This window comes from Eumetopias jubatus, unplaced genomic scaffold (genome assembly GCF_037043125.1).
Source record: "Eumetopias jubatus isolate StellerSeaLion01/CBP00866 unplaced genomic scaffold, mEumJub1_p1.0 scaffold_12, whole genome shotgun sequence".
Lineage (NCBI taxonomy): Eukaryota > Metazoa > Chordata > Mammalia > Carnivora > Otariidae > Eumetopias > Eumetopias jubatus.
In genome coordinates, this window is record NW_028274818.1 from 63001240 (window position 1) to 63025088 (window position 23849).

General features: G+C 40.6%; 1 protein-coding gene across 3 annotated transcripts in view; it reads right to left on the reverse strand.

Moving 5' to 3' along the window:
• AKT3 (AKT serine/threonine kinase 3) overlaps positions 1-18158 on the reverse strand; it is a 316408-nt gene extending 298250 nt beyond the window's left edge. For all 3 annotated transcript variants that reach the window (XM_088017172.1, XM_088017171.1, XM_028111550.2), the window contains exons 1-2: positions 18098-18158; positions 7486-7643 (exon numbers count right to left, since the gene is read on the reverse strand). In XM_088017172.1, the coding sequence (XP_087873298.1) occupies positions 7486-7531 (46 nt within the window). In that variant the 5' untranslated portion in view covers positions 7532-7643; positions 18098-18158. The remainder of the gene's footprint in view (positions 1-7485; positions 7644-18097) is intronic.
• Positions 18159-23849: the final 5691 nt, after the last annotated feature.

Here is a 23849-nt window from a genome sequence, read left to right on the forward strand (position 1 = left end):
CCCAATATATATACTTTAGGAGTTCCACATAGTCATTATACCAAAACCTGAAATGAAAATGACAGACCAATGGAAATGCAAAAAAAGATCCTTAACAAAATATTAGTATATCAAAACTGGTAAATTAAATATAATACATCATGACCAAATGGGATTTATTCTAGCCATGAAACTAATACACCATATTAACAGAATAATAGGAAAAATCAAATAGCCTGAAATTTCAGTAGGTATGGGAAACTTTTTGAAAAAAGTGAACACCCACTCATGATAAAAACACTCAGCAAACCAGAATAGAAGGGAACTTTCTCAACCTGACTAAAGGCAGCAATAGAAAACCCACAACTAACAAAACAGTGATTATTACATAATATTATGATGATAATGGTAAAAAAATGCTTTCCCAATAACATGAGAAATAAGGCCGAAAGTCTACCCTCACCACTTTTACTCAAAACTGCACCCGAATTTGTAACCAGCGAAACAAGACCAGAAAAGTTAATTAAAGGCATTAGAATTGCAAAGGAAGAAGCAGAACTGTGGCTCTTTGCAGATGACTTGACCATCTATGCAGAAAATTAGTAAAAAATTCATGTTAGTAAAAGTAACTAACATGAATAAGTGAATTTAACAAGGCTGCAGGATACAAGGTCAATACACAAAACTCACTGCTTATTGGGAAGGGGAGTGTGTATGAGTGTGAGCGTGCATAACAGCAGCTCCAGTTCTTTTTTTTTTATGTATTTATTTTGAGAAAGAGAGTATGTGAGAACATGCAAGAAGGGGATGGGTAGAGCAAAAGGTAAGAGAGATCTCAAGCAGACTCCCCGCCGCACACAGAGCCCAACTGGGAGCTCAATCTCATGATCCTGAGATCATGACCTGAAGGGAAACCAAGAGTCTGAGACAACAAAATGCACCACAAGGCACCCCTAGCAGCTCTCAATTCTGTAACTCTAGAATGCATATGAAAGCTTATCATTTGATGGTTCTCTCCATTTGGTTTACTTGGTTAAAATTTCCAAAGTAAATGTATCCAAATTATGAGAAAAATAAATTTCACAGTTTTTAAGGGTTCGGGGCAGAGGGAAAGGGAGAGAATCTTAAGCAGTCTCCACACCTAGCATGGAGGCCGCCTGGGACTTGATCTCACAACCCTGAGATCACGACCTGAGCCAAAATCAAGAGTCAGATGCTTAACCAACTAAATCACCCAGGCACCCCAAATTTCACATTATTGTAAATACATTAAATCTCAGAGTTCCAATGCCATTAGAAAATAAATTTGATTTTTTCAGGTTTATGCTCCATTTGTAACATCAATAGTCAAAATGAGCTTCTCTAATCTATCGTGATTTATTCAGTCACTATCACAGCTCTTTACTTTCTATGGAAAATGCTTGCTGCTGAGTAGTAAACAGAAATCATACTGTCATTTTCTATTTCCATAATCACTTGATAATTTATTTCAAAACTCACTTTGTGAATAAAACATGAACAAAAGGTACACAAGTATGTACAGAGTAAAGGAGAAGGTCCTTGGACTTGGATGAGCACCCAACAAATTGTGTATTTTGCTTTCTGTAACAGCTTAAAACTGACTAGGTCACAACAATCACACATTAAAATATAGCCCAGCTTACAATCTTCACATTACTAAAATATTCTGCATAGTGGCATTAAGATATTTTTAGAGAAAACTCATAGACTCATGAAGTTTTAGCTTGGAATTACCAAACACTAACATTCCAGTTCCTCTAAACAAATCATTTCAAAGGATAAAAAACAAATATTATTCCAAGGTCACAGTTTATGGATATCCTTGAACTGGAAACTATTAAGTACAAGGCAAACTAAGGGAACAAGTTCTTTGAAAGCACAAACTGGTTACACACACAGGACACATGGAAGTTCAATTTGTTAGATATTGAGGCAACAAAAAGTATAAAGAATCTGCAGCATTTTCATCAATTCAAATGTTTTTAATGATAAAACCTTACCTCTTAGATTTGTTACCAATTTCAAAACAGTAAGATTTTGAGTTGACTAACAATACATTACAGATTTTAACTTTTTTTTTAAGATTTTATTTATTTATTTGACAGAGAGAGACACAGTGAGAGAGGGAACACAAGCAGGGGCAGAGGGAGAGAGAGAAGCAGGCTCCGCCGAGCAGGGACCCTGATGCGGGGCTCGATCCCAGGACCCTGGGATCATGAACCATGCCGAAGGCAGACACTTAACAACTGAGCCACCCAGGCACCCCAGATTTTAACTTATCAAAAAACTGGCTCTCCACATTTATAAGACACTATGAGTCTTATAAGAAACAGTACTTTTAAGAAACAGTACTATTAAGCAAACAGATTTTTATAAAGTACAATCAGCCCTTGTTAATAGTATTTCAGTCTACTTAATTCTATAATTCAGACCTTTTTTTTTCCCCTAAGATTGTATTTATTTATTTGAGAGAGAGACACAGTGAGAGAGGGAACACAAGCAGGGGGAGTGGGAAGGGAGAAGCAGGCTTCCCGCAGAGCAGGGAGCCCGATGTGGGGCTCAATCCCAGGACCCCGGGATCATGACTCGAGCCAAAGGCAGATGCCCAATGACTGAGCCACCCAGGCGCCCCTAATTTAGACCTTTTAAGCTGGCTAAACTTCCCACTTTATTAATGGGGTAAGTTTCTTCACAGCAAATATCATCATTAGCTGTAATGGGATAAAAAACTAAGAGAGCAAAACTTTTGACATCAACTTTAGAGATCTGCAGTCACTGAGAGTATACCCAGGGCTGGTCTGTGGGAAGGAGATCATCTAACGGGCATTTAATATGTATGCAGATATCTCCTATGCTGATGTACAACCAAACTGTGAGGTTCTGTCCCAGGACCATCAAAGAGGAAAATGCAGGTGGCATTTGATTCCATGTGTGCTACATGATGTTTTCTTTACTGTCATCTCTAACACCAACAATCCTATGTTAATGTGTTATCTCAATTAATACTTACATTTTGTAATTGCTCCAGAAAAGTACAGAAAAAAAAAAGGTTTCAGTATTGATATATATCACCAATCACCAAAGTTAGGAAAGCATTTGTCCCACACAGTACTATTAATTATCTTTAAGTCTGTTTTTTTTCCTTTTCCAGGATGATATTTACTGAAGAACAACTTATTTACATTGAAAGTACAAATAAAATAAGATTCAATCTGGACAGGAGCTAATAAGAACTGATTTATAAATATAAGTTTGAGGAAAAGGACTGATATGCAAAGTAAGGGCTAATATAACTTTTCTACTAATACTTTTATTAATAGTTTAAAAATACTCTATACATATTAGCTCATATTGCTTACCACAGCACTGTGAGGTAAAGAAAGCAGATGTTATCATATTTATTTTCAAACAAGGACACCCAAGCTCAGGTGATGAAAATCTATCTGCCCAGGGTAAACAGGCAGCAAACAATAATGCTCTTTTAGAAGAAATTCTTTGAACCAAAATATGGTCAAACAACAACAGACTACCTAATGAAATTTGCTTGACTAAAACACAAAGTTATTTTTAAAATCATACTGAAAATCTCTAAAGGAATAAATTAAGAATGGTGGAGAGAAAAAATGCCCAGTTTGGTTTCCCCTAATATTTCAACTAATGCTTTCAAGAGTCCAGTTAAAACTGCCATCACAAATCCTCAGTCAGTGAATCTAACTTGTCTTAAGCATAGGGAAAATACACAAATTGTACAAATAGGAGACACGACCAGCAACCTCAGTCTTTCATTCACAAGTATAAACACACCCACAGAACCACCAGATACCTGAGGAATACTAACACCACCAAAAAAGAACCAAAATAAACAAACTGAAAAAATTACTCAGAGGGGACAAAAAACTTAAAAACAAAGTCTAGTTAGTGTCCTAAGATTAAAATTGTATTATATCTGTAAAATAAGAGCTGGTGGCTATGAACCAGAAAGAATTCCCAGAAATATAAAGTAATAGCTGAAACAGATAACTGTAAAGGGCTCAAAGAAAAAGTCAAGGAAATCTTCCAAACAAGGCAGGTAAACAGACATGGAAGTGAAAGAAAAATCGTAACACCAGAACATTGATATAGACGCTCTAGGGGTCAAAGCCATAAAAGAATACAGAGAACACAGAAGGGAAGAAATAATGAAAGAAATACAGAAGATTCCCCAGAACTGAAGACACATGCCTGCGTATCCAAAGGGTCACAAATGCTTTACAGGATGAGTTAAAAAGAACTACATCTCATCCTCCTTAAATTTCATAACGTCAAGGATAAAGAGGCATGGACACAACAAGCTTCCAGAGAACAAAAACAAGTTACCCAGAAAGAAAGTACTCCTATTAGCATTAAACCTCTCATCAGTGAAACTGGTTACCAAAAGGTAATGGAATGCAACCTTCAAAATTCCAAAGGAAAACTGCTGCACAACTGAATTCTATACCCAGCTAAGGCATGTACTGGGTGTGAAAGTGAAAAGCACATTTTTTAATACTCTGTTGACAAGCAAGCCCCCACATATTCTTTCTGAAAAAAAGTACTCCAGGACATTAAAAAAAAAAAAAGTTACTTCTAGAACATTGTAAAATAAATCCAAAACAAATCTGTAAAATAAATCCAAAACAAATAGGGGAAAGACACAAGATCTAAGAAAGCAGAGAACGTGTCCAAGAATGCAATTAAATAACATGCTATTAGCTGAGCATCTTACCCAGAAAAAAGTCGGTTCACAATAGAATGTCAACATGATTAAAAAGCTGCATAACCAAGTGGTATGATAAAGAAAGCAGACACTCTTTAACAGGGGGGCAATGTGGCAACTGGAAAATCCAGGAAAAACTGGTACAGCGCAGACTAGAAGCCAAACTAAAGTGCATCCTGATCTTGAATACCAGCATTTGTTCTCCATGGCTCCCACCATGCCCATCATACTACTTTCTTAGCAGCAGGAAGTATTTAGTTATCACAATATTGATTACTGCTTCTCCAAATCAACAAGTTAAACTATGACAAACCTTGACAACATTAAATAAATGTTACAGTTGACACAACCTGGGAGGGGACCATGAGGTATTCAGGGGAAAGAGTGTGAGGGGTACTAATTTGTCTCAACTCATAAAGTGGCAAGTTTAGAGATGATGCCTAAGTACTTTCTAGAATTAAGAGTGCAAGTGCTGGAAGTGTAACCACAAAGCCCTCTCCCCTCCTTCAGGGAAGGAAGGAAGAGAATAGGTATTACAAGTTAAATTCTTCATTTTTCACAATGGTGATAGATATATACTCGATTATGTAAGATTACTCAAATATAAAGTTTAGTGTATTATACATAAAATTGAGATAATAATCACCAAAAAATTTAAAATAGAAAAGGTCTAAAATGGCTATATGCGAGAAACCAGTTTGAAGAAGTAGAGGGTAGAAAAGACTTTTATTTATCATTTCATACCTTTGTGTACTATTAACCAATGCAGGAAAAACACAGAGAAACCTTTGTCCATTTTTTCTTGTTTCTGTATCCCATGCATTATATACCAACCTTCTCTTACGGTATTTCAGACAAGACACAATTAATTAAACAAACTCAAGAACCACCCTAAATCTCTGGCAAAATTTGGTGACAGCATCAGTTTACACTGGTTTTAAAACTCTCAAAACATATCCACATCCATTATCTTACTTAATCCTCGCAATGGTGCAGGATTTTGAGAGCAGATTTTAGAGCTTAATAAAGTATTACTCCAAAAGGTTTAAGTAATTTGCCATCCCAAAGAAAGTAAGAAAGGTAGAATAAATGTAACAGACAAGTTAAAAAATAAAGAAAAAAATGCCTTCATATAGCAATGAAATCTGAAAAAGCCCTCTAAACTTATAACAGAATGTACAATAAATGAAACAACAGTACAATAGTTGGCTGAAACAGTTTTTATCATGAAACACACACTTACCATATGACCAGCAATCTCATTCCTAGGTTATCACCCAAGAAAAAATGAAAACACATCACACCAAGATACGTACTCCCTTGCTCATAGCAGTTTTATTCACAATAGTCAGAAACTAGAAACTACAAATATCCATCAGCTGGTTAACAGATAAATTGTGTTATGGCCAAACTACAGAATACACCTCAACAGTAGAGAAACAACCTAATGATATGCAAAACAACACGGATGAATCCTTAAAGTATTACGCTATGTGAAAGTAACCAAACACAAAGGGCCATATGACTCTACTTATAAGACATATTAGAAAAGGAAGATTCCAGTGGTATCACATCAGTGGTTGTCAGCATTAAGGAAAGAGGACTGATCACATCGGAGAGTGAGGGCACTTTTTGGGTGACGGACATGTTTCAGATGTCTTAACTGCAGTGCTTGTTACACTACTGCATGAAAGTAGCAAAATTCATCAAAGTGTATACTTAAAATTGGTGAATTTTATTGTTCTGAAAATTATAACTCAATAAGGCTGATTTTTTAAAACTCAGTCATACATAATCCCACTTAACTTCTGACAACAGCTTTTCAAGCACAGGAATTAACTACAGACCCACAAGGAACACTGAAATTACTATTTAAAATGCAACTTTTAATCACAAAATAGATACAGTACACAGAAACTTAAAAGTCCTGACAATGAAACAGTCCTCATTTACTCAATTCAGCCACGTGGATAAACACTAGTTGCCTGGCAACTAGTCTACACTCCAGATTTCTTAATAAACATATTAACCACATTAGCAGGTGATCTCATAGAGGATAAACTAAGTTTTACATTGAAGAGTTCTTCCTTTAGTATTAAAAAAATAATGCATTTGAATTATTTATCTAAAGTAGTAGGTGTGAACAAGTGAACAAGAAATACTAAAGCTAGATCATGAAAAATAAAAATATGAAACACACACACACACACACACACACACACACAACACAAAAACCCTTTCTTCATGTGGTCTTTTACTTTCAGACTCTCCTTAACTAACTTACAGGACAGCTGAAGCCATGAGATTGTGGGTGAACTCTTTCCCTTTAAGCCTTAACCCCTCCTCTGCTACCACCCAAACTGGCTTAATATAAATTTACATGTCTTTAAATGCAGACAAGTCATACACTTGTCTAGATATCAAATATCCGAAAGACATCTCTGTGAATTGTTGACTCTGTGGACACGGAAAAATACAACACGAACTTTCTGTAACATGCAAGCACACAACATACCAGGAGGCCAAGTCTTCGTAACGGTGATGATAAACTATCAAAATCAAGAATTACAAAGAATCCCTAAAAAACAAGCAAATTCCTAACACATAAGTTAGATATCATTTCTCTCTCACTGGACATGGTCTGTCCGTTGACTCTGTAACAGCTTCGGAACAGATGTCAACTTCCAGGACATCGCTGACCACGAGCACACTTACCACGCATGCGACTTTCAGCTTTGGTGAGTACTTACCCCTCTTCTGAACCCAGCCTTCTTTCACCACGGTAACATCGCTCATGATGGCTCCCCTCTGAGCCCCCAACGTGGAGAAATGCTACTTTGTGGTATCAGCTTTGGGGTTTGGATTCTCTGCTGCTGCTGCCCTTCCCACTCTCTAGTGATGACTCAGCCTGGAAGGAAGTATTGAAGAAAGAATTTCTTTTTTTTCCATTCTTGCAACTCACATAGCAATAACAAACAACTAATTCTTTGTAAATGTCTTCAACTGGCCTGACCTCACATAAAACTCTAACTCCTCAAACTGGGGAACTTATTTATTCAACAGTTCTATAATGAACGGGCTTCCCTGGTCTTGTGACAGCTTTCAAATGATAGTGAAACTTTTAACCTAAGAGCCTGTAACAAAAAATGTCTTAAGAAAACCCCTGTCACACCTATACAAATAATACAGAAAATCTGTTTGGTGCTGTGTCAGAGGTGAAAAGGGAAGAGAATGAAAGTTAGGTGAACTAAAAGTAAACTTTCATGTATGTCTAGTTCCAAAATCTCTGTGCATTTAGGAATATTTATGGCAAAGCAATTGTGAATGTTTTTAATAGCTGTATTTTATGGAAAACACAATGTGCTAAGAAACCAGCACTTATGTATGTTTACTCTGCCCTGCTCCAAGAAATATTTTAGACAATCAATGAATTAGATGACAATGAATTTTTAGATTACAATAAATAAAATAGTACAAATAATACAAAGTCAATGATTTTTTAAAATACACAAAGTGAAACAAAAAGAATATGATAGTGGAAAAAAATATGGGGTATCAAAGATGTGTCCAGAACAAGTGCTTATAACTATTATTCTCAGGTAATCTTCACAGTAAACCCAGGAGGGTACCATTAACTTCATTTCACAGATGAGTAAACTGAGGCTCACAGAGATTAAGCAGCATGCCTGATTTCAACACAACTACTGAATGATGGAGCCCACATCTGAACCAGGCCATCTGACTCCAGAGCCTGCAGTTCTAACTCCAAAACTATACTGCCTTAAGATAAAAAGAAGCCAGAGTAAAAGTCTACATATTCGCAAAAGATGGGCCACATATTTAGCAGGAAAGCTTTCAGGAAGCAGTGCAAATAAGGAAACGCAATCGGTTTCAATATTTACAGTATCCATAAATATTTTCTAAAAGAAAAAAAGAAGTTGCTTCAGAAGGAATACAATTTTTCCTGGAATAAAAATCTGAAATTTATCCCATGGGTCTTTGTAAGATACCTTGTAGTGTAATAAACAAAGTCCTCAAAAATATCCTTATATATACACTAACGAGTTTTACAAGGCTATTTCTCATTGTCCCTCTCAACCTAAAAAGGAAAATGCCAAGATAAAACAGAGTTAAAAATATTTCCACAGAAAGGGACTAAAACATGTAGTCCAGGGTGCACTGGCATTATATGGTCCAAAAACACAGGCATAAATTTTAGATAACCAGAAAAATGGACGGATGGACGATGTAACTATACTATTTTCTCAAACTGGGTTTTGATAAATAGTGCATAGCAGCAAGTTCAAGGTTAGACTCCCCAGCTATTATTGGAGCTGAATTATGGCTCATTTTCCAATGCAAATTAAGTAGAAAGCCTAATCATTTAGCAGTGAGGAATCACGACTAACATTGTCTTAAGAAAGCCTGACAAAGTTTGTGTGACTGAACAGAAAACCATCCCTACACGGGCCCTCAGCACCTACAGGTAAGGCCAATACTATCCTCAGAAGCAATGGGGTCTGCTACTGCAGAGTCTCTAAAGGGATACTAGAATCCAGATGTATTTTCCCAAAATATGTTTGAAAGAATACCAAGAGGAATTCCAGGGGGGAAAAAAAAAAGATAAAAAAAGAAAAAAAATTCTTTGGTCAAATAAGTTTGGAAAAATTTTACAAACCATGTCTTTCCCTTAAAACATCACTATTAACCTATTAAAGATACAAAATATATATAACCTTTTTTATCTCAGCAAATCCTCAACTTACTGAACCCACAGGGCTCTTTTTTTTTTCTTTAGCAATATGTACTGATATCAGGCCTTGGTAAAATGGCCACATAACTCAAGGCAACACTCATTTCACCACTAAAAATGGGCAAAAACAAAAACAAAAAACCTTCAGTAAAGAATCCAAACATTATTTTAATTTGATTTACATAACTTCCTGAAAACTGGCTCCATAATACAGAACTAGGTAACTAAAAGGGTTAGCTCCTTATGCTACATAAATAATTATAAGGACATTAAATATTGGGAGCCCTAGTGCAAACCAATGACTTTAGAAGAGCTGCAAGTAGTCCTTCTCTTTGGTGGGACCCGTAGCAAGGGGTCTTATCTCATTCAAGCCCTTCTTGGTTTCTGACTGTAAAGTTATATGATTTGGATTAAAAAAATTCCTATCTTAATATTCTTGAGATTGGAAATGGAACAGCTCAGGGGTCAACATTTAGTAATAACCAAAAAATAATACAAATCCAATAAACATATATAAAATATATTCCTTTCTATTAAAATAATCTGCATTACAACACACCTATAAAGAACACTAAAAAAAAGTATTTTCAAAATTCATTCCATTTTTTTAAGCCAACATTTCACTGTTGGGATCTCAAAGCAGGAAAGGACCTTCATTTTACAGCTGAGGAAACAGAGTCTAGATGGATGAAGCCACTTGCCCAAGGTCACATCGCTGCTTTGTGAGGGAACCAAGACCAGAGAACCAGGCACATGTTTATTTCCACTACCACCACCCCTTCAGTACAAAACAACATACTGAGATATCCACATCAACCCAAATCAATGAATTTTGTTTTAAAATGAAACTGTTTCGGGGCACCTAGGTGACACAGTCTCTTGAGTGTCGACTTGGTTTCCACTCAGGTCCTGATCTCAGGGTCTTGAGATCAGCTCTGTGCTCAGCACAGAGTCTGCTTGAGATTCTCTCTCTCCCTCTCCCACTGCCCCTCCCCACTCTCAAATAAATAAATTTAAAAATAAAGTGAAACTTTCAAAAAACTTTTTAGATAAAAATATTTATCAGTGCTTATATATTTAAAGTGCTGAAATGTATGTTAAATCAACAGGACAAAATTTATAATCGTCATCAGGACCAGTAAAAGCCCACTCATTATAGAAATGGCTTTATCCACCTGCATCTTAAACTGTTACTAAATTCTACCCATAATCATAATATTGAGCTTTAAAGTTGCTCCTGGGACTCTCAGCTAAAATGATACATTCTCTGAAAATAGCTTAAAAGACATTCAAAGTATACTACTCCAGACTTATGACCAATAGGCTAGAAAAAAATGCTGTCTTGTGTGCATAAACACAATGCTAATGAGTCTTAAGCAATCCACCATATTCTTTGATTTAATTTCCCTACAGTGGCAACCCTCTTGTACCAAGTCATCTACGCTTTCCCACTCAGTGTTCCACGTTGCTAAAAACACTAATCTGCAAAATGATGAGCTGGTCATGAACTTCACCTCCTCCTACAATCCCAATTTCTCCAAAAATATGTTCTATCCAATGAGCTCAGACAAAATTTAGTTTCTTTTTCTTTTAAGCCTATTGCATTAAATATTTCATTGCTGAATAATCTAATTTTGTCTATTCTTTAAAAAATGTCATACAAAATTCTTGGCAGATTCAATTTAGAATTTACACAAAGCAGTTACACTAAAGGTACTTTCATTCAAAACTATTTGAGAATTTGATGATAACAGCATGTGAATATCACTTCACAATTTACAAAACATTTTCACTTCTTGCACCTCAATCAATAGCATTACTATTTAGTAAAGCAATTTGACAGTGCCTGGCACATAAGATATGCCCAACAAACACAGAATAAATGAATGAGCGGACAGATGAAAGAGCAATGATGTAGCTTCACATACCTAATGAAGGACACACTGATACTGTAAGTCAACAGAGAGCACTATCAAGTCACCTTAGAGGCAAACCTAAACTCAGATGTTATGCAAGCACCTACACGAAGTAATTTAAATCACAGTAACGATTCTTCCTTATTCATTAAAGTACGTTTACAATAGACCTCCACTAATTGTGAGGACTGGCACACATTAAAATTATCCTCCTTTTCTCCACGTTTTTTGACACTTTTTGTTGAGAGGAGGTCAAGTTTCAACTCCCAAACAATTAAGCATCGACACTGCCCAAAATTATCTTTGTGGGAGGAAGGCAGAGAAAGAATGGCATATTTTCTTAATGATAGTTTTAACAATATTTAAAAGATATTTGTTTACATAAGGCAACAAGCCAGTTTTAAGCAATAATCAAAGTTTTTCAAACATCTTTCTAAAATATCATTTCAAGAAACATGTAACATATGTATATGTAGTCAGTAAACAGGTATCGATTGCCTACTCTGTAACAAGGACCACACTGAGTATACAGGGAGGCAAGCAAAACAAAGTTTTTAAAAATCTTTTCCATGCAATAATTGATTATCAAAGTGCTTTCACATATTTGTGAATTTGACTCCAGAAGCAAATCTGTATAGTAGCTACAGCATCTACAATTCTGAACCCAGGCAAACTGTGACCAACCAAAAACGCCATTATTCCCTCATCATTACCATAACCAGATAGTGACAAGTAGCAAGTGTGACCACCTGCAATTCAAGTCTTCTATCAGTTTGGTATGCTTTCTACCAAATAACCCAATAGGAACTCTCAGAAGTATGTATAACATTTGTGAATCATGGCGAACATTTTTTTCTGTATGGAGTTATTTTTCAAAAGTCCAGTAAACACAATGTTTTCAAATAAAAATCAAATATAACCGCGGCATCACAAAGGAAATGACACCAACAGAAGACCAGAAGGTTGACAAAGTTAAAAGGCATGCCAGCAATTTTCTTTTTTACAAATTAGAACAAGATTCACAGGTTAGTAATTTCCTACATGTTAATTTCTAAGTTTAAAGCCACAATACTGTCCGTAATACAACTCCCTCTAAACTATATCCTTGGCTGTAATTAATACTATGTAAAATATACTTGCCCTGAACCACAATTTTTTATATTCTTTAGCTATGCTTGGCCAAACTGAATTAATGAAGGCCAACTAAGGTGCAAAGACAAGAGACTATTGCTACTTTGAAATACAAATGATTGTCAAGGGTCACCATAATACATTGATTTCAAGAAATAGGTGAAACTAACATATACCATAATAAATGCATAAGGTCATATAAAACTCTTTAAAGGATTTGAGGGAAAGGAAAAATACTGAAATGAAAGGGAAACTCAAGGCAACTTGCTCTGCACTTCAAATAACTCTCAGCCAGTCTGTCCCTCTTAATAGTTGTTCTCCTGTTCATAAACCTGTCATATGGGGAAAGTGAGCCACACAAACTATGTATTTTGGATACCTTTCCTTTCTTCAGAGTACAGTAACTGTGGATTTTCTTAAAACTAATAAATATCTTCACTGTTTCACCCTACAGGAAAATACTTGAATAGGCATAAGCAAGATGTCCAACTTTCACAAAAAATTTCAGTTCTTTCAACTTGGCAAACTTTGAAATATACATACAAAAATGGAGAGCATTTCCCCTTCTTCTCTACCTCAGCTTAGGGCATTTGAATGCCATTTCAACCAACACATCCATGAGTAACCAAAAAAACAAAAACAAAAACAAAAACAAACAACTTGTGCTGGGTGCTGTATTTAATACTCTAAATTGAAACAACTAGGAAAATGCCTATTGGATTCCTCTGGTTCACCTAAACCACTGAACAAGCTATAGACAAATGATCCCCTACCCTACCTTTCTTATATTTAGTGTGGTTTCTCTCTACGTGAAGGCATCTGTAATATAACAGGAACAGGTTGAAGGTTGCCACTGAAAGAATTTCGGTTGCACAGCTGGCCAAACTTTTCCAACACACATGTAAAATCCTTCTAAAATCTGCCCTGGGGACCTCCCTGACAATAAAATGAAAAAAAAAAAATCCGCACATATACACTAAATACAATCGATATATGGTCCATTAAATGTCAAGATCAGCTTGACAGATTTTACCCCGGATTAAACTGAGAGTTACCCCACAGGTATGGAATCCTATGACAAAGCTCATCACAATGGTGCATCAGAAAGAGCACAGCGGTGGGGGGGGCGGGGTGCAGTGCTTGGGTGGTTCAGTTAAGTGTCTGCCTTCCCCTCAGATCATGATCCCAGGGACCAGCCCCTCATGGGGCTCCCTGCTCAGAGGGCAGTCTGCTTCTCCCTCTGCCTCTCCCATCCCCTGCCCCCCTACCCACTGCTTGTGCTCTCTCTCTCTCACTCATTCTCTCAAATAAATTCTTAAAAAAAAAAAAAGAAAAGAAAAGAAAAGAAAAAGAAAGAGCACTGGGCAGGCCCAGAAACTGGGGTCCCTATTCCCAACTCTGCCCCATCCAGAGTGACACTACATAAGGTCCTTTAATTAATTCTCTGTGCTTCACTTTCCTTAGCCATAAAAATAAAAGTGTAGTATTAGACAAACTTAAATAGCTTCACAGCTCTTCCAGAGTTGATATTTATGATTCTTCAAGTTAAAATCCACCGAGTACCTACTTCGCTTATAGATGGCATCTTCAGTGACACCATCATGATTATACACAGTTCCTGTCCTCAAAAGTTTAATACATAGTTGGGAAGATGAGACATTCAAACACCAATCCCACTTATACAAAATTTGAACTGAACTCCAATACTGGCAAAATACCATTTCCTCCCCTTCCCATCCCCTAGACTCCCAAACAGAGTCAGAGGCTTTCTTAATTAATACGAAAGAAAATTTCTCACTTGAAAGTCTTCTGGAGATTTCTTCTGGTAAATCATTTTACTTTTCCCTCTGAATATTAGCAAAATACACCCATTTCACATTTCAGAAAATGTGAAATCTCTGCAGTTGGTGATAAATATAGAGTACTGAAAAGACCACTAAAAAGCAAATCTACAGGTCAAGAGACATATATTATCTATTAACTACTATTTGAAGGCTACCTGGCAAAGGAAACCTGTTTACATCTAAATGCCAAAAGACTTAGGCACTACAATAACATATGTGAACAACTGAGGCATTGAACTTGGCCTCTGAAACAACTGAAATGAAAAAAAATGTTATGGATCTGATGATATACTTTTTTTACTCTATTAACGTGATTTCTATGGAAATTATTGTACTAAATTACTGAAACTGAGTATGTCACTGGGAAGTCTAATGAGAGGTACAAACAACTCAGGAGAAACGCTAAGGAAAAAAGTGTTTCAGAACGAGGACAAACAGAAATGGATTTTTATAATGCCGCGTTAATAAGTGTTTTCTCTTGTGAAAACCACTTTCAAAAGTAGCAGGGGCTGTTGTGAAGATTAAACCAATTGACACACGTTAAGCACCTAGAACAGCGCCTGGCACGTGGCAAGTGCTCAGCAGGCACTGGCTGACATTGACCCTAAACCCGACCTAGCACTGTCATATGTGAAAGACCATGATAAAATTTTCAGTTAACATCAGATGATTCAGGGCTATCCTTCCAGGTGACTACAGAAGAGTGCGTGCTGTAGAAAACAAGGATTCAGGATACCAGTGCACGTTCCTGAAAGCTGGAATTAAAAACAGAGCAGCTCAAATGATTTAAATATTCTAACACATATCTACAAAAATTCATTACGTGCATTAAAATGTATGTTAAGAAAAACAAAAATGCCAGTCAAATTTTAAGACTGATTTGGTCAAAACAAAAGAAATGGTTTATTTCTCTGTCTTGTATCTTATGGTAGTCAAATATAAATTATTGTAACAAGTATTTTTTAATGCTTAAAACTTAATCACATTATAAAGACAAGATCCTATCAAATCATGCTAAAAATCCAATTAACATGAGTTAACAATAGTTGCCTTATCTTCTCAAGGGTGAATTCCTGAACTAAAAAAGTTTAACAACAAAGTGTAGCTATCTTTTCACAAAAATATGCAAAGTTCAAGTAAACTCTAAACTTCCACAAAAATCAATTTATAAAAGAGGTTCCTCTTTTTAAAGAAAACCAAATAGCTGGAAATTTCCACCAAATTTTTAAGAAATAAAATCTCTTATATGTTTAAATCAAAAGCCAGAGTTTAAAAAAATCTTAAATCCCTACTTTGCACAAGATTCTATTATGCTAAGTACATTTGTCCTAGGATGTTTAACCAAAACATGTTTAGATTTGCAATGATGCTGAAAACAAATTCTCTAATGGTAGTAATCTTCTGAATGAAATGTAAATAAAGTTTTTAATCAAACTAGCTCCTGGCACACAGTTCACACTCAAATATTTGTTGGAAGGATGAATGAAATCTTATTTAAAATATTTTACAGGTATAAAATTACATAAACCAAAAAGTCTAAAGCTGAACCCTTAAGTACTTTCACATACACAACTTAAACTAAGAATCAGTGTCAAACTAAAAATGAATTTTCAGTTGGAAAACAACTCACTAAAGTAATCCTTACAGAAAGACTAAGTGTAGGGGACAAAATGGATATAAATAATAGTTTCCTAAATTTTTTTGTAGAATTACTTTAGATACTTTTTAAATGCTGTGGGAAAACCTACTACCGCAAACACCTACCACAAACATAACAACTGAAAACTATAGCTCTCCAGTCATCTAAATTCCAATGGTGTCTCACTCATGTGATACACGCACTCCCTCACTTTAAAATTAGAAGCTCAAGCCAATCAAAGATATCGGGGTCAACCCTACTGAGACAAACAAAAAGCAGATCTTCAAATACAGTCTCCTTGGTAAACTTTCAAAGTCAAGATTATGTGTTGGCAAAAGAAAAAAAAAATAACTACAGTTCTGATATATATCTTCCAAAGTATTGCACATTCACCTCAGAAAGCTAATAATTTACTAAGAATTAGATTTCTTAATAAAAAATACATTCCTGTCTCAGACAACCATTTCCTGAATGCTGTGTGTTGGTTTTAGACGACCATCTCCTGGAATACTCGTTTTCATTTGTACTATTCTGCAATGATAATTTAAGTTCTGAAAACAAACTTTCCTAAACCATGTTTATGGGACTCTTCCAACTTTGGCTTTTTCAACTATTTCCTAACAACGTATAACCTAATTTAATGTCTCCACCAAAACCAAAACCTGGGGGGTTGTGTAGTAATTTATAGCCTACTAGAAGATATAAAATGACCATGCCTTACCAAATATGGAACATATACCTAACATGATGATTTGAAGAAGTTGGCAAGGTATTAAACTGCAAAAAGTCATCATTTCACATGTTTTAGCTACAGGATGAACTAAAGTGTGAACATCTTCTTAATAGTACTACTTAATACAGATACATAGGTTTCGCTGTGAATTTCTATTTGAAAATGTAATCCATTACAAACTACTGGGCTCTCGACCAATTACCACACTGGTGAAATGAGTTGGTTTTATTTTCACAAGGTTCTCTTGATGCAAGAAATGGGAGCATCCTACCCTTGGCTTATGGGTAAGCCTTTCCTCTGCCTTCAGAAGATAAACAGTCAATATCGGTATTGAAGACCCGGCCCCAAAGAGACTCAATCCAGCCTAAAGTCAAGATCCCCGGGTAATCCCAAACAAGGAGTGACCCCCGCCTGGGAGTCAGGGTGAACGGGGCGACCAGCCAGGCTTCAACTTCGGGCTCTGAGGGCCCAGTCAGCATCATGGCTGATGCAGACCGATGCGCAGGAGGAGGAGGTGGACGAGAAGAGGCCGGTTTGTTTACTTGCAGCCCGAGCCGCCGCCGCCGCCAGCAGCGACAGCATCACTGGATCCGCCAAACCCAGCATCTTCCGCACATTTCTATTCTTAGCACACAACTCCCAAGCGGATTAAAACCCCACTACTATTAAAAACACAGACGAGCACGTTACCCACCTCCCCCACACACCCCCACCCTCCCTCGAGGGCCGTCTTTTCCTGCGCGCCGACAGCCGGGGAGGGTGGGGAGGAAGGAGACCCCGGGGGACGCCGGTGCATCCTCGCCTGCACCCCACCCCGCGCGCGCAGACAGCCCCCGCGGCGGGGAGCGCGGCAGACGGCCCCCTCCCCCCAACCCAAACACGCCCGCACGGGCGCTCCCCGCGTTATATAAGCCCGCCGCCACCCCCGCCCGGCCGGCGCCCCCTCCCCACGCCGCGCGGCCCGGGCCGGCGGGGAGCTGGAGCTGCGCAGGGACCGGAGGCGCCAGGGCCGGGGCAGCGCAGACGCGGCCGGTACCGCTAGGCCGGGAACACCCTCCCCGGCCCCCCGCGCGCCGCCGCCCCCCAGCTTCCCCCGGAAAGTGAAGGGGTGCCGGTGTCAGCGGCGCCGGGCATCCCCCGGCCTCCCCACCCACACCCACACCGGAGCCTCCGGTGACCCGGCCCCCGCCCACGCCCCCGGCGCGGTGACAACCCAGACGCCCCCGCCTCCCCCCCCACCCCGCCGCCGCCTCCCCCCCCCCCGCCCGAGGGAGGCCCGGGGCCGGGGGCCCGGAGGGAGCGGAGGCCAGGAGGGGAGGGGGCGAGCGGGGGGCGGTGGCTGTTACCTGCAAAGGCGGCGGCGGCGGCCCCGCAGCTGCTCGGGCGGCGGCGGAGGATGGAGCCGGGGGGGCGGGGGGAGGAGAGGGGGCGACTCGGGGGTCCCCCCTCCCTCCTCCTCCCCTCCTGTCCTCCCCCCACCCCGCAATGCCTCTGGCCCCCCTGGAGCCCGGTGCGGCCGGCGGGAGGGCAGACGAAGGCTGCAGGGGAGGGAGGAGGGAGCCGGCCGGGCCGGGCCGCGGAGCTGGAGCGGGAGGCGGCGGCGGCGGCGGCGGCGGCGGCGGCGGGAGGGGAGGGCGGAGGGAGGGCGGCGGCGGGGGGAGGAGGAGGCGGAGACTCTACATGGGAATCGGATATCGGCTACAAATTCAATTCATCACCAGAAAACACCGCTCGGGCGGGGGCCGGGTCACGCCGGCGAGGCGGCGGCGGGCGGAGGCTCGGGGCCCCGGGGCGCGCCCAGCGAGGGTCGGGGGTCTGCGGCCTCCTCTGGGGGTCCGCGCCTCGCCGGGGGGGACCCCGCCGCCGCCTCCCCGCCCCCTCCTTCCTCCCTCCCGGGCCGCCGCCGCCGATCGCTTCTCGCCGCCGCCGCCGCGGGGCTTGTTGTTGACTTTGAGGAAAACTCCTGACGTCAGGGGCTGGCTCTCGGCGACTGGCGGGAGCGGCTTCCCCGCGTCCCCGGCCCTGCCCGCCGCCTCTGCTCCCCTCCCTGCCGCGCCCTCGTCCGCAGGTTTCCCCGCGCCCCCCAAACCCGCGGCGCCCCGCGCCCCCTCTCCTCTCGCGAGAACATCCCCCCAGCCCGCCGGAGCCGACAGCGGGGGCAGGCGCTCCTGGGCGGGAAGTTCTGGTTCTCCCCGCGCCCTCGTGGCCCGCGGCTGCCACCGAGGCCCGCCGCCGCCGCCCCGCGGAGGTGGGCGGTGCCCCGGGGGGAGCTGAGCCCGAGGGCCGGGAGCCGGCCGCGAGGGGACCCCACCCTCCGCGCCCCAGGTCTCGGTCCCGAGCGCGAAGCCTTCCCCGACAGTCCCCGGAGACCTGGCCGCGCGGCCCGAGCACACCTCTCGGAAGAGCCCCCCCCAGCGCACTGGCCGCTGTCGCGACCGCACGGGGCAGACGGATTGCCCGAGCATCGGAATTCACTCTTCAAATGACACCCTTTTTAGGGATATTAATTTTCCTTGACTTTGGGGAAGCCATGATGTATTCCATTCACTACTAAGAAGATAACCATTTCTTTCTTTTGAAGTTCATGGCTCCTGAGAATATTTGCAGTGGAGACACTACTTGTGCAAAATGGCCACACTGTCCTCTACATCACAGTCCATAAAGTTATAAAAGTTTATTTTTTTCTGACACCATGGTTTGTCGCTTCTGGAGCACTTTGAAAAAACCCGTATTGTTTCACCACGTGGCTCTAGCCTTGTTGAGGTACCTGTTATTTCGCCCAATGCAAGATTCTTGATAATGCTCCTGGCTTCCTTCTGTAGAATTCCTCCTGACATGCACTTCCTTCTCTGCTTTTCCATGTCCTGACAACACTGTGACGGTAGTCATTCTCTTATACTGTGTGTGGACAACAGTATGACACCTGAGAAGAAGAAAAAAGGGGTGAAAGGGCTATATCGATTTCCCCCCATTCGTAAGGGATGATTCTAGAATAAAATTTGCCTTTTTAAGATACACAAGCCATCCCGGAGTAAAAGTCCTCAATGGCTGCTTTTCTCCTTTCCCCATAGTTCCCAACACATCAAGAACTGGTTAATAAACATAGACGGCATCCTTATAGCGTTTATCAGTGCATAAAATGTACACAATTTATTTCCATAATTATCAGACCTCTAACAGTCCCTATTGGCAAAATGACTCGCGTACAGGTTCCTTGCTGTAAAACACAATAATGGGTCACATTTTTATTCTATAGGAACCCAACCCACTTCTTATTTTTAAGAAAGTAGTCCCTATGACGCCAGGGCTAAACAGAGTGTCTCCAAAGCTCTTGTAAATATTTAACTCTAAGAGTTGTGGCATTCTGAATTACTTATATCTCTTATCAATTTTAATTTTCATTTGTTTCCGAATTTAACATCAACATATTTGTGAGAACCAAATTTGTCCTGTAAGCCATAATGCCCCAAAATATTTCTCCAAGTCTCACCATATTGTATTATATCTTTGCGGGACTAAACCATAAAATTAAGTATTGTGCAAACTACAGTGGATTATATACTCTGGGCTTCATGCATTTGAAAAATTATAAACTTTTATTTCTACTCTACTTTGCTCTTCTATAGTTTTTTTCATAAATTTCTATAATAAAATCATGTCAGCTTTTACTATAGAATTATTTATTATAGAACTATTATTTATTTAAATAGCATTGTTCTTTCCCTTAGACTGTGCCATCTTGAATTTGGCAGAATCTGACCTTTATGGTATGATGGTACTCCATAGAGAGTGTATGCTAGATTTCTCCTCCTCTTCCTTGTCAACATATCACAGTCATAAAGGGAGCAGAGCACGTTTATCCATGAGAATGTCCCTCCCTAAATTTCAGGGAGAAAGCCCTCATTCTTTCTTAAGCCGGATATTCTTGGCTAACATCTCCAGTTGTAGTAATTTATGCATCTTAAGAAAAGTCTTCACTCTTCTTGACTACCAATGACTAAATCAGATACTGAGAGCTATTTCTTAGTACTTCTCCCACTTGAGGGGAGTTACTTAAACTGGAAGGTACATTTAAAATTTCAGGACCGTGCTACTTCTCTGCCTTAATAAAAAGGGTATCTTGTCCCAAGGGTCTAAGATAGGATGTGGCACAAAGTACACACAGAGTGTTGAATGAATGAATGAAAAAATAAATCTGTACCCTGGGTACAGTTTATACAATACTTTCCTCTTGGGATGGCTTATTGGCAAGATCATGGATGCACTTGGGAGACTTGCAGACCTGAGTTCAAATCCTCTCTCAGCAGAATTTATGTCAGACAAGTTGCTTAACTTCTCTAAGCCTTAATTTCCTCCTTTGTGAACTGACAGTTACAACTACTTCAACAGCTTATGAGAATTAAATGTGATGAAATCTTAGACAGTATCTAAAACATAGTGGGTGCACAGCGAACTAAAATTCCTTTATCCTAAACATGAATATATTCATTATTATAACACTAGCTGCTACAATAAATAAACACAAAAATCCTGACACAAAACAGCAGAGGTGTATTTTTCATCCATGTAAAGTCCTGAATGCAGGCAACGCTCCTCTAAACATTTATTCTTACAAATGCTTAGGGTCCGGGAAGCCTGAGTGGCTCAGTCAGTTGGGCATCTGCCTTGGGCTCAGGTCATGCAGGTCATGATCCTGGGGTCCTGGGATCAATTCTGCTTCTGCCTCCACCTGTCGCTCCTCCTACTTGGGCTCTCTCTCTCTGACAAATAAATAAATAAAATCTTTAAAAACAAACAAATGCTTAGGGTCCGTGTTTCTTCCATGTCACAGCTCTGACATGTTCAACGCATAATCATGACATCAGGCAGGCAGAAGGCGGGAAAGCATGGGCGGTTTTTGACACCTCACTTCCACTCACATTCCGTTGGCCAGAACTCTCCTCTGGAGCCACCTAAGTACAAGGCAGGCCATGAAATGGAGTTAGTCTAGGCCAGGAAAGAAAAGAAATAGTTTTGATGAGCAGCCAGCCAGTTTCTGCCACAGTTGGCTTCTGAAATAACCACGTGAAAGCCACGGCTGTAATTAATGAATATTCTGATGATTAATAGAGCAATTTTCAAAAGAGCATAGTTTAAACCTAGGTGTATGTAGCAATAGTTATTAGTACAGATTGTCTTTTTCACAGACGTCCTTGTTCAGGTGTAGGTCAAATATCTGTGTTAGTAACACATGAGAATAGCTGAGAACACCTATGCCACCAATCTGATGCCACGAAACTGGGATGCTTAAAGCCCTCTGGAGACCTCCCTCTTATTTCATTGTTGGATTTTCTCTCCCTCATTCATATTGTCCTTCTAAATCTGACAGCAAGGGAAACAATCTCTAGATGTTACATGTAATCTTTCAGGACACCTGAGTCACAGAAATTACTGACCACAGGTAAACAACTGCTCAGAACTAGAATTCATGATCTAATTCCAAAGCCACCAGCATGCATAATTATTATACCTGGCTGTGTGGTAGAATCAGGGTAAGCAGTAAGATTAATATATATATATTGTATTCCCAGAACCCCATTTGAGGATAGAATTTTTAACTTCCTGAGGAGGTGTGCACGTCTAGCTGTTTCAGAATCTGCTCTGTGGGGACTGAACTTTTCAACAGTACAGCTCACAGTGAACCCACGACAGTGAATTTCCAACCCTCACCTAGATAATTACCCCAACCCTTCCTCAGTTGTCTCGGTAAGTACTGTTCTGTTCCAGGAAGTGTCCCCATTCACTTAAAAAACAATGTCTTCTGCTAATGAAAATACCTTCAGAATCAACTGGAATGTTTCAAATCTACACCTGACTTCTGCCCCCCGGCCCCCGCCCCCACGACGAAGGCTTTCAATTGTTGAGTTTGTAATATGTCATTAAATAATCCTGGTTTGCTGTTTTATAGTAGGAGGAAATTCAGTCTGAGAAGTTTTCTCTTGGCCTTCACTTACGAGATGGAACTATGGCCACTTTAAGTTGCAAACACCGTCTCAATTCAGAAATTAGATTTTAATCAAAACACTGCATTTGATTTAGAATTCAAGCCTTCTTTAGGCTGGAAGCCTGTAGTGGGAAAGCAGGCAAGCTCAGCTTCTCGGTTTCTCCATCTCGTCTTCCTCGTCCAGCCCACTGGGTGAAGGGGAACAGTCCTCCTCCAGCGGGTTCGGTTGTAAGTCAGTTTTGCATCTTTCTGCCGAATACGCAGAACCAAGCAATGGGCTTTGCAGGGCACAGCGCACCATGAACATGCTGGGCCCCTTGTTGGAAAAGAATTACGAATTTCAAGATGGCGACAGGCGAACGTTGAACCAAGTGTCGCTCCCTGTGTGCAGGTGGGCTCAGGTCGCGCACCCATGACGCTGCCGGCGTGTGTTTCAGGCCAGATCTACAGCGGCTCTTTGGAGTCATTTCTGGGCTCCTCTAACTGCAGCCCCTATGACAACGGTGCCACCCCTCGCTCGTGATCCCTGTGACCTCTCAGCTTGTTTCCTCAGCACTGTTGGAGTCTCCCTACTGGAGTCCTCCACCCTCGGGCAGAAGGTCTCCTAGAAGGGACTCAAGATGGCCCCAGGCCAGCTCTCTCTCTCTCTCTCTCTCTCTCTCTCCCCAGAGACTTTATCTGGGCCAAGGGAGATACTTACGCATTCTTCGCTCTGTAGGCCACTCTGTCTTGGTTCTGCCACAGAGGCACTTGGGGCGGCCTGCTTCCCAGTTTCCACAGAATCCCGTCATTGGAGGGAACGCATTGCAAACTCTCCAGTGAGCCCATGGAAGCCCATGGAATCCCACAGGAGACCCTGGCATGAGCTGAAGAAGTATCCCCCACCCCACCCTCCCCAGTGGAGATGGTGACCTCGACCTTCCCCAGTGTAATCCCTTCAAATCTGTCTGTCGAATTTTCTCCGTTATTTTATATTCTTAAAGTGAATGAGCGTGTTTCAGTCATAGAATAGACTTTGAGCTAGTTCCTTCATAATAGTTACCTGACGTGAAATTCCCTGCTTTTTGTATCTTGGGATCTCAGTTAAAACTTCAGTTTTAAAATCTTATTAAAAA